The sequence below is a fragment of the Mytilus edulis genome, chromosome 4, assembly GCF_963676685.1.
Source record: "Mytilus edulis chromosome 4, xbMytEdul2.2, whole genome shotgun sequence".
Classification (NCBI taxonomy): Eukaryota; Metazoa; Mollusca; class Bivalvia; order Mytilida; family Mytilidae; genus Mytilus; species Mytilus edulis.
This window is the reverse complement of record NC_092347.1, coordinates 93,746,658-93,764,012: the sequence shown is the minus strand read 5'-3', so window position 1 is coordinate 93,764,012 and position 17,355 is coordinate 93,746,658. Positions and strand designations below refer to the sequence as shown.

Here is a 17,355-nt window from a genome sequence, read left to right as displayed (position 1 = left end):
TCCAGTTTGGGAGTTTCTTGCTGCATTAACGACCCATTGGTGTTTTTTGGCCGTTGCCTGCTTTTAAGCGCGTTGACCAGTGTCTCTTTGACAAATCCCTCATGTCCATTCCAAATTTTTAATTCAATCTGTATATAGTAGATCTTGTGTCCGAATTGAGCAAAACCTCTACTGTACTGATATATGCCCATGCCAAGGAAGTTGTCTTTGTATGGATATGTTGACCGATAAGAATGATGAGATTACAAGTTTAAATGATGCTATAATATTCCGATATCGCAATATTCCGACACCTTAATGGTCCAACATCTCATTGGTCCGACGTTTCGATCATTTAGGTTATACGCTAACGGGATTTTAACATCAGAAAGCCAAATAAAAGGTTCAATATTAGGATAGCCTTGTCCTCCGTTTGAAGCGGTGAAACAAGATAAAAAAAAAAGTAATACTTAGTGCCAAACTAGCCGAACGTCATCACTAGCGTAATTTAAAAAGAGTACAAACTACTTTGTCAAGTGTTGTTTGATTAATTATATATCTCAAGATACACGGCGGCCGACTGAGGTAAAATCAAACACAGTTTGACGTACAATGAGTGATCATATTTTCCTTGTGATGTTTTATATTAAAACTATCAATTTGTTGATATAAATATACTAGTAGCACTTTACTCATTTTAGTTATGTTTGTTAGTACTCTTATCATATCTGATTTAGTGATGTTTGAGTTGAGAATGTCTGTGTCATTTTGGTCTTTTGTGGATAGTTGTCTCATTGGCAATCATACCACATCTTCTTTTTTATATATCAACATATTGCACTACAATAATAAAAGAAAATCTGCTCTATGGTTGTCTGATCTTGAAGCGGTTGGCAGGCTTTCAAACTAACAGGAGACCATAGTACGCTTCCTCAATTTTAATGAACAGCTCATCATGGGACTTTTCTAAACAATTAAAAATACGTCATATGTTATATTTTCCTCTTGCTTCAAATATTTTGTTTCGGATTATTTATATCAAATTTGCATATATATGTTTGTTTGTAAATACGTGCAATCAAATGATATGGAGGTATTATAAGATTAAGATAATGCAATGGCGACTACAGATACATTTGTGTGACTTAAATGGTTGATTTTCAAAGACTCCGAGAGAAAACGTTATGTAACATGTGTTACCGTTAATATCAACCAAAATTAATTAATATTATGATAGAAATATATTTTCCCAACAGCAATACAGCATTCCTATAAAATTGTTTCGTTTTTGCATTTGTTATGACTCGATTTTACAACTGGAAGTATCCGTGAATTGAAATTGCACCCATGATCTTTGACCTCGATTTAAAACAAAATGCACCATAATTTCTTTTGACGACCGAGATATTTAGAAAGTACACATTCTTAGCTTTCTAGTGATATATAATTTAGCCTTGTGTTAGGTAGGTGCATTAAAAATGTAAATTTGGCTCTCATATCACTCGCCTATATTGCTTTCCTTTCATAATGCAAGTTTCTAATGGAAACCAAAAAAAATCCAAATTTTGATTTCAGATTCAGCAAGTTTTACTAGATATGAACTCAAGCAGACCAGTAGCAGTTGTTTCAACTCGGGACAAAAATTTATCAATAGTTGTATGTTTAAATGAGGTAATTGATACTGATATTGTTCTTCTTTCCTTGTTCTTTCCTATTTAAGTCTTTTTTTCATTAAATATGAGATTGGTTAACACAAAGCATCAAACACAAGGAAATTGCCTGTATCAAATGAACTACAATGTAGATGACCTTGTCAGATAATAAAGGGTTTTCAAAAAGACATTAGATATCAAAACTGTTTCAACCTGATAACCTCTAAAACATTCAAATACTAGTATGGCCACCATTGTGGGAGAAAGTTTGAAAAAACTACTTTATAACATTATGATTACAACATCAAAGATTCTGACAATTACATGACAGATTCAAGTCAACGAAACTGTTGTAGAATGCTTGTTGCTGTTAAATATTTTAGTTGATGACTTATATAAGACCAACTGAAAAGTCAATAATTTTACAATTATATAAATGCCATGTTTAGAAGATATAGTTTTATTTTAATTTTGTATCTAATGTAATGTATACATTAATTGTTGCCTTACTTTTTTGGTGTTTAGAGAGTATAATTATATTGACCCAATGTTTTATATATATTTATGTCTTTTTTAGAACATAGAATTAGATGATGGTTTTGAGACAGTGTTGAAAAGTGTTGACAGTGATGTAAAGTTAAAGAAAAAAGTGAAGAAGAACTGTTCCTTTCTGATAATAACATTAAAACGTAAAGCTTTAGAAAAAAGTGAAGCTATTTGTGAAAAATTACAGAGTGTTTTTAGTTGATAATAAAATTATTACATTTTAAAGAATTTTTACTACATCTATTATGATGATATTTCTTTCTCCTTTTCTGTGGCTCACAGAAAACTGTAAATCTAAAACTGGGCACTAAAAATGGTCTTGTACCTTATAACATAGAAGTAGACAACTATAGGTCACTGCACAGCCTTAAACAAAAAGAAATTAAACCCATACCACTAAGTCAGATATAAAGGGCACAAAAATGACAAATGCAAAACAATTAAAAGGAGAAAACTAACAAAACAATAAACAGAAAACAAATATGATATACAGCAACAAACAACAACCACTGAATTACACACTACAGACATGGAAACAGGCACATACAGAATGTTAAACATGGCAACTTTGAGGGTATTTTTTTTTTAACTAAATCATCCCAACAAACAACATTTATATAGGACCAACACCCATTGAAGCAAATGTTCCAACAATTAAAACTTTACCCTTAGTAACAGGAATGCATACAATGTCTTAAGCATTCACACACACTCATAATTCAAAGTATTGAAAAACAGGGAGTAGGTGTCGATAGATCAAAAAGGGTGCACACATTTCAACTTGCTACCAAATATGTAGTCATTCTATTCTGTACTATTGAAGAAATGTGTGATGACAATTTTATTGCTCAAACACCATAGTGAAAATTTCACAATATTGACAATCAGGAAGTAGGTATCTGTCAGATTTGAAAATCTGCTCACACATTATAACTCATCACTGTCAAGCTGCTAACCAAACATGAAGTCATTCAATTTATTGGTTTCCAATGAAATTATTTGTTGGAAAAAAAAATAGACAAAGTGATTGTAATGTAGCCCCCATTTCCAGCATGGGGTATAGTTTATTCCATAACATAACTAATCCAATAAGGAGTTAATGTTACATTAAGTTAAGTCTCAGCCATCTTAATTCCTTTATTCCATTTAACATGGATACAAATGTCTTACAATTTCTTGACCTTATAGAGTTAAGTATTATGGCGTAAAGGCCATGTAGTTCAGTCAATGTTCTTATTTTTGGAAGGAATTTTTCCAATACTCTATTTTTATTCATATACAATATAATAATCTAGTAAGAAGTTAGTTCTCTAAGAAAGATTCACAAAACTGACTCCCAGAGAGAGATCAAGATAAAGACCAGCAAGTTAAAATGAACATACTTCTACAAATAAATCCTGACAAAACATATCTAGGAAAGTTAGTTAATTCTTTGAAAGTCAAAAGTAATGTCATGTCAATTCTCAGATATGTATAACTCCAAAGTAATGAGTATGTTTATTACATCAGGATTGTAAAATAAGGTCTATAGCTTGTGCTAAATTATCCACATAACCATCAGCCTTTACTGTTGGGTGGTTTTCATCAGATGGCCTGAAATGAATTAAAGAAAAATCAAGTGAAGACTTTTTCTGTAAAACACTACCATTCTTTAATGCAATTTCATTCTGTTTGTTTGAAAAAAAACTTGGTTCTTTTGCAAATAGCAGTACAATTGTTTGTGGAAGAATGCCCCTTCATTATTTCTTTGAAAAAGTTGTCTAGATATGATTTAAACAACAATATTTCAGATACAGATCAATAATTTTAATTTGATTCTTTCTACAGAAAAATTTCAACCAAATAGAAACACAATGTTTTCATGCATTTTCAAACACAATTACTTCTACTCTTTTTTATTACAAGACTGAATAGTTAAACCATATTTGAAACTTTTTTTTGAAAATAAACATAATCTGTTCTTTTAAAAGACTGAAAACAACTTTTATAACAACAAATTTACAAGTGATAAAAGAATTTTGTACATTATTATGATATTGATGTATATTTTTTATTCTGTTTAATGCTATTCAAGATTAAAAAAAATAGTTTTGTGTTATACTGCATGGCTATTGGGTGAAGTTGAAGGTGGTTTTGTTTTTTAATTACCTGTATTTTCCAGTCCGAACTTGTACACCTCTCATGCCACATGACTGAGCACCACCTACATCATTTACAATGTCATCACCAATCATTACTACCTATAAAATATAAGAGTCTGATTATGAGTATATGTAAATCATGCTTATTATAATTACTTTAATTTTTAATGTGTATCATATTTTTTATTCCCAATCTGTAATAAAAATTGATCAATCATAATATTAGCTATCCTACATCAATTATTGACACCCCACCCACCAATGCATTGTCCAGTTAAACCAGTCATTCATTACAGCTGAAGACAGAAGCAAGACACTTAGCCTTTTGGGTGTATTATTTTATATTGCTCGTAACACTGTTGACTGCTTATTCATAGTCTAGTATGCTATGTGGATTATCATATTTAGCAATGATTTAGTTTGTTTACGTTTAATAAACAAACTACAATTTGTTAAAATATTCAGTGGAAGTGCAGATCAGTGACAGTTGCAAATCACAGAGATATTCCTACTTACACACTCTGGTGGTTGTCCTAGATCTTGAAGGACTGCACCAAAGAAGGATTTGGATGGTTTACCAACTATTTCTGCTTCCACATCACAAGCATACTGTAAGGAAACAAGCCTAAAACAAGTTCAAGGTCAAAACTTCTTTCATATTTTTAAGTATACACTAAAGACTGTTCCAAATTTTATCACATTTAGGGCATTGGTAGGCACTTTTATAGACACAAAACTATAACATTTTCACTTTTATATTTATAATTCTTACATAATTTGAAAGAAAATGAAACCAGCCATATTTATTACTTTGAGTGCCTCCAATCCACTCATACATTTAAATCTGGAACAGCCTTACTCAAGCTTTTTATACAGCATGCATTTGAACATTGAATCCTCTCTGAAGTTTGTATAGGTGTAACACCACTAATTCAGGCCCAGCCAGAAAGCACATACCAGAAAGTAGTACATATTTAACACAAAATAGTTCCTACGCATGGACATAACTTTCAATATATTTAGAATATTTTATTAATTTTGGTATCATATGAAAGCTGCATGACTGGTGATCATTGCAGAACAATTTTTGACTGATAAATTTGAATAATAAAAAAATGGCATGAAATTTAAAAAGGAGGGTACATTTTGCCTTTTTGTCAGATCGGAAGTACCTGTTTTGGTACATCCGAAGTTCCGGGAACCAGTTCTTTCTTATATGCAATGTAAGGTGTGTTGATTTTTTCAGTACAGGACACCAGAAGGTGTTGCTTTGACATGCAATGATTGTCACTTTATTTGAACTTAAGATAAAAGAGCTGTGACCACTCGAAATTGAGGAATTTAACATAGAAAGCAATGGGGCCATTAATTAGTGGTGTACTTCCTATTACAGAGAATCACCAGAAATCCAATTTTTAGAAGTTGTACCTATTCCAATGAAAATAAGTCCAATTTGATGTTAGTAATCATGTTTAATCATCTTTTTTTGGTCAACCGTCCTGCTTATGGGAAATTTAAGCTCTTAAATTGGCATACTCAAGTATGTTAGCCTTTTATGGTCATACAGCATGCATGCAGTTAAGACTTGACTCCAAGTTCTTATTTTTGCATTTTTTCTGATTGAAATCAATAAAACAAGTATTTTATGACTTGTATATGGAACAAAATAGCTCTTGGTCAAAATAATCTTATGATTTTTCAAGTTTTTTTGTTTTTCTTATGGTAGCCTTTTACAATCAAGGCAAATGGTACATACTCATATAAGAATTCTAAAATCTCACTGTACATGCAATTTTGAACCAGTTTAGCAAGTTATCTAGCTGAGGGATATATAAATTGCTCTTATTAATCTATGTTTTACCACAGAATTATGGTATATACAAAAAAAAAGCCCTTTTCCAGTTTCAAGAAAAAAGGGGGGATAATTTCTCATTTATGTCTTAAGTTTAAACTGATATATTTTTATTTAATGAAGAACCTCTGATAAAAATATGACTATTAGTAAGCACATAGCTTTCCTAATAGAAATTAATAAATAAAACAACAATATTGAGAATAAAAAAGGTATATTGGCCAATGGTAATATCCATATGCAGTTTTCTTTGAATAACCCATATGTTACTACCAGTCCAATTTGAGCTTAAAATTAATAAAATAGTATTTGGACTAAAGCTTTATATGTTTTTTATTGCTTGAAATAGATCATAGAATGAAATAAAGTAATGCGCAAGTCAATATAGCAAGTTTGGTTCTGTTATAGGTGTAACACCACTAATTTAGGCCCGGCCAGAAAGCACATACCAGAAAGTAGTACATATTTAACACAAAATAGTTCCTACGCATGGACATAACTTTCAATATATTTAGAATATTTTATTAATTTTGGTATCAAATGAAAGCTGCATGACTGGTGATCATTGCAGAACAATTTTTGACTGATAAATTTGAATAATAAAAAAATGGCATGAAATTTAAAAAGGAGGGTACATTTTGCCTTTTTGTCAGATCGGAAGTACCTGTTTTGGTACATCCGAAGTTCCGGGAACCAGTTCTTTCTTATATGCAATGTAAGGTGTGTTGATTTTTTCAGTACAGGACACCAGAAGGTGTTGCTTTGACATGCAATGATTGTCACTTTATTTGAACTTAAGATAAAAGAGCTGTGACCACTCGAAATTGAGGAATTTAACATAGAAAGCAATGGGGCCATTAATTAGTGGTGTACTTCCTATAGTGGTACGATATACATAATGCTGTTCTAACTGTGTTCTAAGGGAGATAACCTAAGTTTTCAACAGAGAAATAAAAATTAAAAATAATCAGTTATGTAACTCCATGTCAAAATTCAAATCATTTTACAATACAGATCCTGAGTAAAATGTTACACAAGTTGTGGACAGACAAAGGTAAATACAGTATACCACCCAGGCCAAAAAAAAAAGAATAGGTTTGTTTGCCCAAACGCTACCTACCCAGAAAAAAACTGCCTACTCAAATTCTTTTATTGTCCTGATTTGAAGAAGTTTTTTTTTAAACAGATAGGCATGAAGACTAATAAACACCTGATACTTCAATTTCTATTTTTGAAAAAAAAAAAAAAAATGCCTACTTACCTACCCACTGTCTCAACCTTTGGGTAGGGTTTCGGCAAACCAAATTTTTTTTAATTGTGGCCCCATGGACTAAATAAGTGGTTGAGATTTTACCTCAAGTGCTTTTGCAAAAGGTCCAACATCTAATGTTAAGTCTGAGCCTTCCTTGTAATATTTCCTGCAAAATATTAATTGAAAAATTATATCTGTAATATTCTGTATACACATAAAGAATAAAAAATTATTTTAAATATTTGAGATTGTTTGTCTTCATAACTTATCTAAATATTTTTGATTGTATGTTATTCATTTCCTCAACATTTTTAAGCAATATACCATTTTTCAATAGTTCTTGCAGCATAACTTTTAAGATTAAATATGATGATTCTAGAGCTTCAATAATTAGTTGAAACATAAAAGAATATGCAATTAAAACACTAAAACTTTCCCAAAAAAAAACCCAACACATCACCAAGACAAATAGAACTGTAAGCTATTGCTCACTAACAATAACCCACATTGATTATTTTGTTAGCAGGAAGTTAAAGAAAAATTAATCTTAAAATACATTACATGGTAAAGCATGTTCACATGTTAGTCATGTAAGTACATTGCAGGAAGCTCTTGATCTTTTTTGTAGGAAATTTGATAGCAACTTTTTTTTTCAGCATTCGAGTAAACATTTATAATAATTTATACATGTACAATATGGATATATTTACCCTCCTCCAAGAGCAAACAGGACGGGTGTTTCTAGGGACATGAGGAGTTGGAAAGCTTTGTTGAGATTCTGATATGAGAAGTTGTCTGTAGCATCTCCTAGTACCACACAGTTAGGGTTCTCTTGATTAACATCACTAAAATCTGACAGGGCATCTGTTAATTGTAAATTTTCTCAAAAGTCATACACATGTATCATAACTTGCAATCAATTATAATCTGTGTATTATACAATATTGTTTATTTTTATAGAAATTTAGAAATTGATTTGAATTATTGCTTAAATCAACAATCAATACTGTAAACAAATTAATTTTTCAAGAGTGATTTTTTTGAGAGGACAAATACTGTGAAAATGAATAGTCGTGAATATGTAAAACTATTCCCTTAACTAAATGTATATCAAGAACATGATTATAATGAGAAAAAATTAATGACAGCAAAGATGGCTGGAAAGGAAAGCAAGTAATACAGTCTCTTAAAAATCTAGTAATCAGTTCATTATGTTGTATATATTTTTAACCCCATTCTTTTTTTGAAAATACAAGACTTACTGACTTGTATTGTGAAATTTTATATATAGTTGCCATTTGCTAACCTTTCTTTATATATACGCTATTGTTTGAACTGGACAATACTGGTCAAACTATACCTGGATTTACAACAAGATGTGGCCTGAGCCCTCTAGACTTCAAGATTTGACAACAGGCTGGTATTGGGGGAAATACATCCTCTTCGGTCATAGAAAACCCAATAATGTGTAATTTCTGTAAAAGTTTCTGTCTGGTCTTCGTTGTTTCATTTGTACAAAATCTCACTGGAATTTTACTGTCCTTTAATCTAAAATAAAATACTAATAAAAAGTAACTGGCCAAAACAATTCTGTATGACTGAGTCACCTATAGATTAGATGTACATTTTTACTACCACCCAAACCAAATTTTAACAGCCAAAAAGTAAAATCACAAAATTACTGAACTCTGAGGAAAATCAAATCCGAAAGTCCCTAATCACATGGCAAAATCAAATGACAAAACACATCAAAAATGAATGGACAACAACTGTTATACTCCTGACTTGGTACAGGCATATTCAAATGTAGAAAATGGTGGATTGAACCTGGTTTTATAGAGCTAAACCTCTTACTTTGTACAACAGTCTCATCAAATTCCGTTATATTTACATTGCAAGCGTTACAATCCAGGCTGGACCATATCCTTGGCTAGAGAAGATGGCCAAACCAGGACTGGAAGCTGTACAATTGGCAACATTGCTTAACCCCAGCAGATAAAAATCTGCTTGTATTTCTGAAGGACTAATTAATGTAATACAATGTACATTAATTTCAAAATTATTTTTTAGTTTCATATAAGTAAAATAAACAATGAATACATAAATATTAAAAAAAGTTAAAACATGATAGTGCATCATTGATACTTGTGGACAGGAAACCCTTTGGGTGTCCCTGAGAGGGCATATCCCAAATGACCCCCCCCCCCCTATCTAAAACTAAATACATGTAATATCTCATTTATGAAGAATTGTTTATTTTTTGTTTGTTATATTAGAAATTCAGAGGAAACAAAGAAAATCTCGACGTCATAATCGGATTTTAACCAATGAAGAACTGAGATCAAACGAACCATACGTTGATTAATTTTTGTTTATACAATGGGTGCAGATAGGGATAAATTTACGATGAATTAGAGAAATATAAATATCATTACTAATGTTAACAAGGCCGGGATAAGGTACCGGTAATCGATGTTTTAAACTAACAAATGTAAAGATTTCAATAAATATATATATAAATTAAAAAAAAAAAAAAAATCCTCCCCCCTCCCTTCCTCTATAGTTTAATTTTGATTTATATTTTATTGAACATTTATTCAAATTGTTTTCACCTGGAATATATCATGTATATATATTGTAGAAGTAACTGACAAACTGAATTTTAGATTTTTGCCAGTCAACTACACATGATTTTGGTTACATCTTCTGATATCAGACTCGGACTTCTCTTGAACTGAATTTTAATGTGCATATTGTTATGCGTTTACTTTTCTACATTGGCTAGAGGTATAGGGGGAGGGTTGAGATCTCACAAACATGTTTAACCCCGCCACATTTTTGCGCCTGTCCCAAGTCAGGAGCCTCTGGCCTTTGTTAGTCTTGTATTATTTTAATTTTAGTTTCTTGTATACAATTTGGAAATTAGTATGGCGTTCATTATCACTGAAATAGTATATATTTGTTTAGGGGCCAGCTGAGGACGCCTCCGGGTGCGGGAATTTTTCGCTTCATTGAAGACCTGTTAGTGACCTTCTGCTGTTTTTTTTTCTATGGTCGGGTTGTTGTCTCTTTGGCACATTCCCCATTTCAATTCTCAATTTTATGATATAAGGTATTCCATGTAATTGACCACTTTCGAGTTCATCCGTCACCGGCAAAAACTCGTCAATTATGCGTGCCTTTATGACGTCATTTACCAGATAGAGGGGATCGCCTGTATCCCTGCACTATTTACGTTCATCAAGCGTCTTAGTGATCGTCATTGTGCAGGATAAACTAGAAATAATGGTTGTTCTGTAGGTACTTAATGACAATTCCCTAATGACAGCAGTGCTGATTGTCAATTTTCAGAATTTAATTTGCTGAATAATTCGTACAATATAGAATTATAGTTTTCCAACCGCTCGCTCAACATTGAAACGGAAGTGACGACGCCCCTAAACGCACAAATGACGTTCACTAAAACCAGAGTTTTTGACGGAAATGCATCGAACTCGAAAGTTGTCTATTATGACATCTTGCAAAAAAAAAATCAAAATAGCCTTGGACAATGAAAGGTGTCCCAGATAAAAAATTAAATTAGCCTTGCAAGACTCATAATTATTTGAAGTTATATAAATCACTATACTCATACTCAAGATATTTCATATTGTATTTTTTTATGTGCAATCTAGTAAACAATTTATTCATTCATTCATATCTAAAGTAAAATTTCATAAATATAGGCCTATATTATACTATACTATAGTCTATAGATCTATGATCATCTAGATAAGTTATTCAGTTATTATTATCTTTTATACCTATTTTCAATCATTGTGGATAGTGACACTTTTTAGTCCAAATAATTATGACGTCTTGAAAGGCTATTATATTTTTTTTCTGTGACGCCTTACTTCGACAAAAAAATATAATAGCCTTTCAAGACGTCATAATTATTTGGACTAGACACTTTTTACATCTTTTCATACCTTTTAATAGCTTCAATAGAACCTTTAATTGGTTCACTCGCACCACTCTCAAACAGAACACCTGTAATATCTAATAGGACACCTTTAACATTTTTACACCAACTCATTATTTATTTTTTTATTTCTTACTTTCAGTTTTCAAGGTGTAGTGAATATTCTTGGTACAGTAAGTCAACTTAGTAAAATGATAATTTCATTTTCTTTTGGGTAACATTTATATGCAACACAAACTAAATGGAATCGTTAAGAAGTTGAACAAACTGCGTAATATTCAAGGCGTTACTCGACAATGGTTAAATGGGCATACAAATTTCAATAAAACAGAAAACTTAAAAAGTGTATTGACGTTTCTCGGCTGAGCGAATTAAATAAATAATACGACTTTTATTTGTCATTACAATTCATATCGGATGTATAAAGCCTAAGATATACAACAGAAACTAAATCATTTTACCATATTTTACTTTATCTATATAATCTAGGGAAGATTACATTCTTTAGTTGTATGCTAAAATCAATACACAACATAAAAAGAGACGATAAGCCTGAAATATTTTTTTGTTTTATCACTTATCGTTCTTTGTACACAGTTCTTAATAACTTTTTAAAACTGCTAAATTCTATACAGCTCTCAATTTGAATACTAGCTTTTGTTCAAAATATCTTATATAAACGATAACTCTATGATTTAAGGCTTGCGTTTTTCTATCAACTATTGACACAGTATTAAAAATGATATTTCATTTGTTCACAGAACATTACCAGAAAAATTGATTGTCGTTTGCTTATCGCCCAGTTGCAAATATTGCATTGATATTCAGAGATACTATTTATTTGTTTAAGAGTTTGCTAACTTCAAGCTTTTTCTATTATCATTTATTTTAATTTGATGAAAAGTCTTATATAACCACGATACTAGACTGTTTCATTGAAAAGTTATAGAATTAAAGATACTATGTTTTCTATTTCTGTAGAGCTCTCATATGTGTTTCGGATACACTCAAGTTGTATAACTCGACAGCCTAGTCATGGACAGTTTTGGTTAAGCTTGACTTCAAATATTTGAAAAGTGCCATCGATGCACTGACTGGGATACCGAATAGGGTTCCAGACTGATTATAAAATACTACGTAAACAGCAGTGACGTCGCGTACGGTGTTGGTGTTAGTTTTGGTAACGTTATTTAGACGTTATTTTTCATGCATTGTATAAATAACGTCGTACTTTTTTTATTTTGTGCAGCTCAATCATACAGCATAATTTATATGAGCGGTTTGGTTGACTTGCTACGTATAGAACCGAAATGCAAAAGTGGCACACATTTTTTTTAAGTACAGTTAAATTAAAACGGAAAAATAATATTCATTTACATTAGTATCCCCTTGGAGCAAATATATTTTTTCTTTCTTTTGATTGAAACAAGATATTTAATAAAAAAAAGTTTAAACCACTGTCTTTTCTGCTGCTTTTTCTTTTAGTTTAAACATATTTATTTATAGTGGATTGGGAAACAAGTTATTACAACTTATATTAATCCGTTTCCACTTTGAGGGTGCGAGTGCTTCCTTGTAGCCTTAGCCTGCTCTTTCCGAAATCTAAAAGGGTGAATTTTATGTGCAAGAGATATTGCTCTCTCTTATATAACACGGGTCAGTCATTTATCGCCCCCTGCCGACGGACTATCATTGTTTCACAAGACCATCATACTCGCAAATGGTGTCAAGGGCTTATTCTTTTATCCGCTTTTGATAATTTCCGAATAAAAATTTTATTAGTTGAATCGTTTGTTTCATCGCCTGTATTAAATGTTAAAAGAAGCAACAGTTATTCGAAATTAACCACAATAAAATTAATTTAATCAAATTTGCCAATTTCATAAACAAAAAGAAATTTAATCTCAACTATGAACAAAAAACAGATGGGCGCAGATAATTTAGGTGTCCTTTTTCAGATTTAGATATTTCAATTTCTAAAGGGAAACTCCATACTAAAATGTACGACAAAACAGACGAATTTTCATCCCCTAGTGTTAATTTTCCTTTTTAAGACGACGATTTTCATTCCGGGCTCGATCAACTCGTTTGTTGTGCCGGGTCGTGTGTGTAGTGATGTCATAGATTTTAAAATGTTTACGAACGTAATCAATGCATCACTAGTAAAGTATTAATTCGGGGATTTCATTACCATAAATTACTAAAAACCTTTTCTAAATTCTAGTATAGATACAAAAAACGGTATTTCAAATCCTAAATTTTTGGTAATAAAGGCGCAGAAATCTTAAGGTGATCTGTGTAAACCCATTGAACCTTTAGATAATAATAATAACATAAGCAACACGACGGGTGCCACATGTGGAGCAGGCTATGCTTACCCTTCCGGAGCACCTGAGATAACCCCCAGTTTTTGTTGGGGTTCCTGTTGCTTAGTCTTTAGTTTTCTATGTTGTGTCTTCTGTACTATTATTTGTCTGTTTATTTTTAGCCATGGCGTTGTCAGTTTATTTTCAATCTATGAGTTTGACTGTCCCTCTGGTATCTTTCGTCCCTCTTTTAAACAAACCTATAAGTAAAGGTTATTTTAACAATGTACATCTTTGAATATAGTTCACATTGGCACAAATGTCGATTTTTTCATCAGCAAACTAAAACATATTTCAATTTGTATTCTTTTAATATGGGATGGTTAAATACACATTCTACAAATTATAGAGATTACTCTATCTATATGGCATCGCTGAAGTCATCACGGTATTCTTTGACTGTCCATGACATTAAAACACTAAATCCCTAAGATGTGTTTTAGTTGATTATAGTTTCTGAAGCATATTCTTTTTTATTATTCGATTAGACTATTTTGGTTTTTAACTAGCTTTAAGTAACTGGTAAAACTCTCAAATCGTACTTTAGTGTTAATTTGACATGTTGATACAATTTGTAATGTAAATTGAGACTTGGCTGGAGAGTTGTCTCATTGGCACCCATACCACAGTTTTCTTACATCTACATGAACATTGATTGTCAACGAGACAACTCAATTCGGCATTTAATAATGAGAAAAACAAATATACTGACCGACTTTAGAAACGCAACACTAGATTCTTTTTTGCAATTCCCATTTTCAAATATTCAATTTTTTTGATCTGTGTAAACCCATTAAACCTTTAGATAATAATAATAACATAAGCAACACGACGGGTGCCACATGTGGAGCAGGCTATGCTTACCCTTCCGGAGCACCTGAGATAACCCCCAGTTTTTGTTGGGGTTCCTGTTGCTTAGTCTTTAGTTTTCTATGTTGTGTCTTCTGTACTATTATTTGTCTGTTTATTTTTAGCCATGGCGTTGTCAGTTTATTTTCAATCTATGAGTTTGACTGTCCCTCTGGTATCTTTCGTCCCTCTTTTAAACTTTTTTGTAAGCAAACTTATGAACAGAAAGTTCTTTCATTACTTCAATATTAAAAAAAAATGCCAGGTAAGTCTCGTTTAGTTTAGGAATTGAAATACGCCATCCCATTTCTTGGACTAGATGAGACTTCAAAGAGCACAAGCCATGAGAAAAGTCAAAAAGTTATTTTTATAAAAACCTAAAAAAATAAATATATACATCCCTCCTTTAAACAAAGTTAATTTTTCCAAAGAATAATTCTATGTTCTCAGAACAGCTCTCTGAAAACGTCGTTCATCTGACTCGATCGACTACTTATAAAATTTAGCAAACATCTTTTCACTTGTCCAACCAGCTCTTCGTAAAATACATTCCACTGGAACCAGATTATGAAAAGCCTTAGAAACAACAGCTGACCCAGTGCTATGTGAAGAATATGATTTTAAATTTACTCCTGATTGGGACATAACAGTTTTGACCCATCTGCTAATTGTCTCTCTAGAAACGGCTTTTAATAAACAGTTTCACATAACTAATAAAAATCTTCTGACTATTACCGCGAGCTTTAGCTGTTCTCGTCAAATATTCTTTTAATACAGTAAAAACGCACAATCTCCTATCTGGAGGATAAGCAAAAAGTTCAACAAAACTTACATTAAACCCAGGTCTATTCTGTTTTAATAAACCTGAATAAAACAAGGTATAATTATCCTTTCCTTTTACTAAATTGTCTAAACATAGCAAAAATAACGACTGTGTCCTGCAAGCCGTGTATAAAACAATTAACATTATTAACTTTAATATTAAATCTTTCAACGAATAGATAACTTCCGTAAAAAAATAAAAACTTTAAATACGTCCCAAGTTTCACTATATCTAGGTTCTGAAGGTCGCAAACTAAATACACCTTTCAAAAATCTGATGATTTTAGCGTGTCACTCCATTAAACATTATTCCTAAGGCTGACAAAGCAGATCTTGCACAGTTTATAGTACTATAACTTAATCCTTTATAAAAAACCTAAGACTTCATTTAAAGCTTGTTGAAGTGGATCAATTTTCCTTTTACTACAGAAACGGAACCATTGCTTGACATAAGTTAAGTATTGTTTTTTCGTACTGTCTCGCCAAGACACCAAAATGATTTTGGAAGCCTTGTCTGAAATACCCTGGTTTTCAAAATTTTGCCTGATAGCCGACAAGCAAGAAACTTTAACTGATTGTGAAGAGGATGAATCTTTTCCTTTCCTGGAATGCACAGTAATCTTTTCTTTCGAGGCAACATTATTGGGTCTATCAACATTTCTAGTAGTAATGGGTACCATGTCTGAGTCGGCCATAATGGTACAATCATCAGATCCTGTGCACTGTCTTTCTGAACGTTCTGTAGACATATACTTATTAGAGAAAAAGGGGGAAAAGATAGTAAAATACCTCATCAGACTATAAAATACTAAAATCATTTTACAAACACTGCCTCAGGGTCAGGTTTCCACGACGAGAAACTCTCAACTTGACAATGTGTTCTAGAGGCAAGTACATGGCCTGGAGTACCCCAAATCTCCACTAATTTATGGAATACTTTTTTTTATCTAGCATCCACTCTAAATGATCATCAATTTTTCTTGATTCAACATCTGCAGCATTATATTTACCAGGAATATGTTCTACTGAAATCTATATACTTCTTTCAATACACCAGAACCATAAAAGTTTGATTATTTCATTCATTTGCATGGATTTTATACCATTTTATGTTCATTTTTATGAATTATCAATAAATTCAAAGATGACAGTGCTCAACTGTATCTAAAATAAATTTATCAGAAGTAATTTTTTGTCAGTTTTCAACATAATTTTTCAATCTACCTCCTGTAAAAGTTTTGATATCAGAGACATCTGCTAAATTTACCTGTTTAGCATAACTTACTTCCTCAGGAAACTTGGAACTCCTCTCAAGTTTTAAGAACCACCTTGCTCATTTTGATACTGGCTTCTACTACCGTAACCACGGCCAAGACCACCTCTGTATCCACCACGACGAGGGCCTGCAGGGCCTCGACCAAAACTAAGTCCTCTACCAAAACTACCTTCTCGAGAAAAACCATTTCCTCTACCTCTTGAATTATTGTTATTATTTAAATTACGACCAAGTCTGTTCATATCTTAAATTTCTTTTGACTTTTGACTTTTGATGGACATTGTCACCATTGTGAACGTAGCCGCGTCTGGCGTATACAAATATTTTTTAACCTGTTACCTTTTGACGGCTATTATTCGTTTGTTTCTCTGTCCTATATTTTCTCCCATTTATTTATTGTAGCCCTGTCGTGTAATGCTGTCATTCTAATGTTATAATTAACACTGCCATAATAAAAAAAAGGCCCATTAAAGCGGGAGGTTTGGCATGCCACACAATCAGGTCCAACCAACCATTTTTTTCATAAAATGTCCTGTACCTAGTCAAGAAAATGGCCATTGTTACATTATAGTTAGTTTCTGTGTGTTTTACATTTCGGTGTCGTAGTTCTCTTATATTTGATACGTTTCCCTCAGTTTTAGTTTGTAACCCGGATT

General features: G+C 32.0%; 2 protein-coding genes across 6 annotated transcripts in view; one reads left to right on the top strand and one right to left on the bottom strand.

The window, feature by feature from the left end:
• The window catches only part of LOC139521089 (alanine--tRNA ligase, cytoplasmic-like), a 36,920-nt gene extending 34,515 nt beyond the window's left edge, over window positions 1–2,405 (top strand). For all 5 annotated transcript variants that reach the window (XM_071314360.1, XM_071314358.1, XM_071314359.1 and 2 more), the window contains exons 22-23: window positions 1,555–1,650; window positions 2,209–2,405. In XM_071314360.1, the coding sequence (XP_071170461.1) occupies window positions 1,555–1,650; window positions 2,209–2,379 (267 nt within the window). In that variant the 3' untranslated portion in view covers window positions 2,380–2,405. The remainder of the gene's footprint in view (window positions 1–1,554; window positions 1,651–2,208) is intronic.
• An 895-nt stretch (window positions 2,406–3,300) lies between these two features.
• Window positions 3,301–11,544, bottom strand: LOC139521090 (phospholysine phosphohistidine inorganic pyrophosphate phosphatase-like). Its single transcript, XM_071314363.1, has 7 exons — window positions 11,394–11,544; window positions 8,783–8,970; window positions 8,133–8,286; window positions 7,525–7,588; window positions 4,835–4,927; window positions 4,326–4,417; window positions 3,301–3,770 (listed from the first exon to the last, which is right to left on the bottom strand). The coding sequence occupies exons 1-7, from the start codon at window positions 11,498–11,500 to the stop codon at window positions 3,683–3,685; spliced, it is 786 nt and encodes a 261-aa protein (XP_071170464.1). The 5' UTR covers window positions 11,501–11,544; the 3' UTR covers window positions 3,301–3,682.
• Between the last annotated feature and the right edge of the window lie 5,811 nt (window positions 11,545–17,355).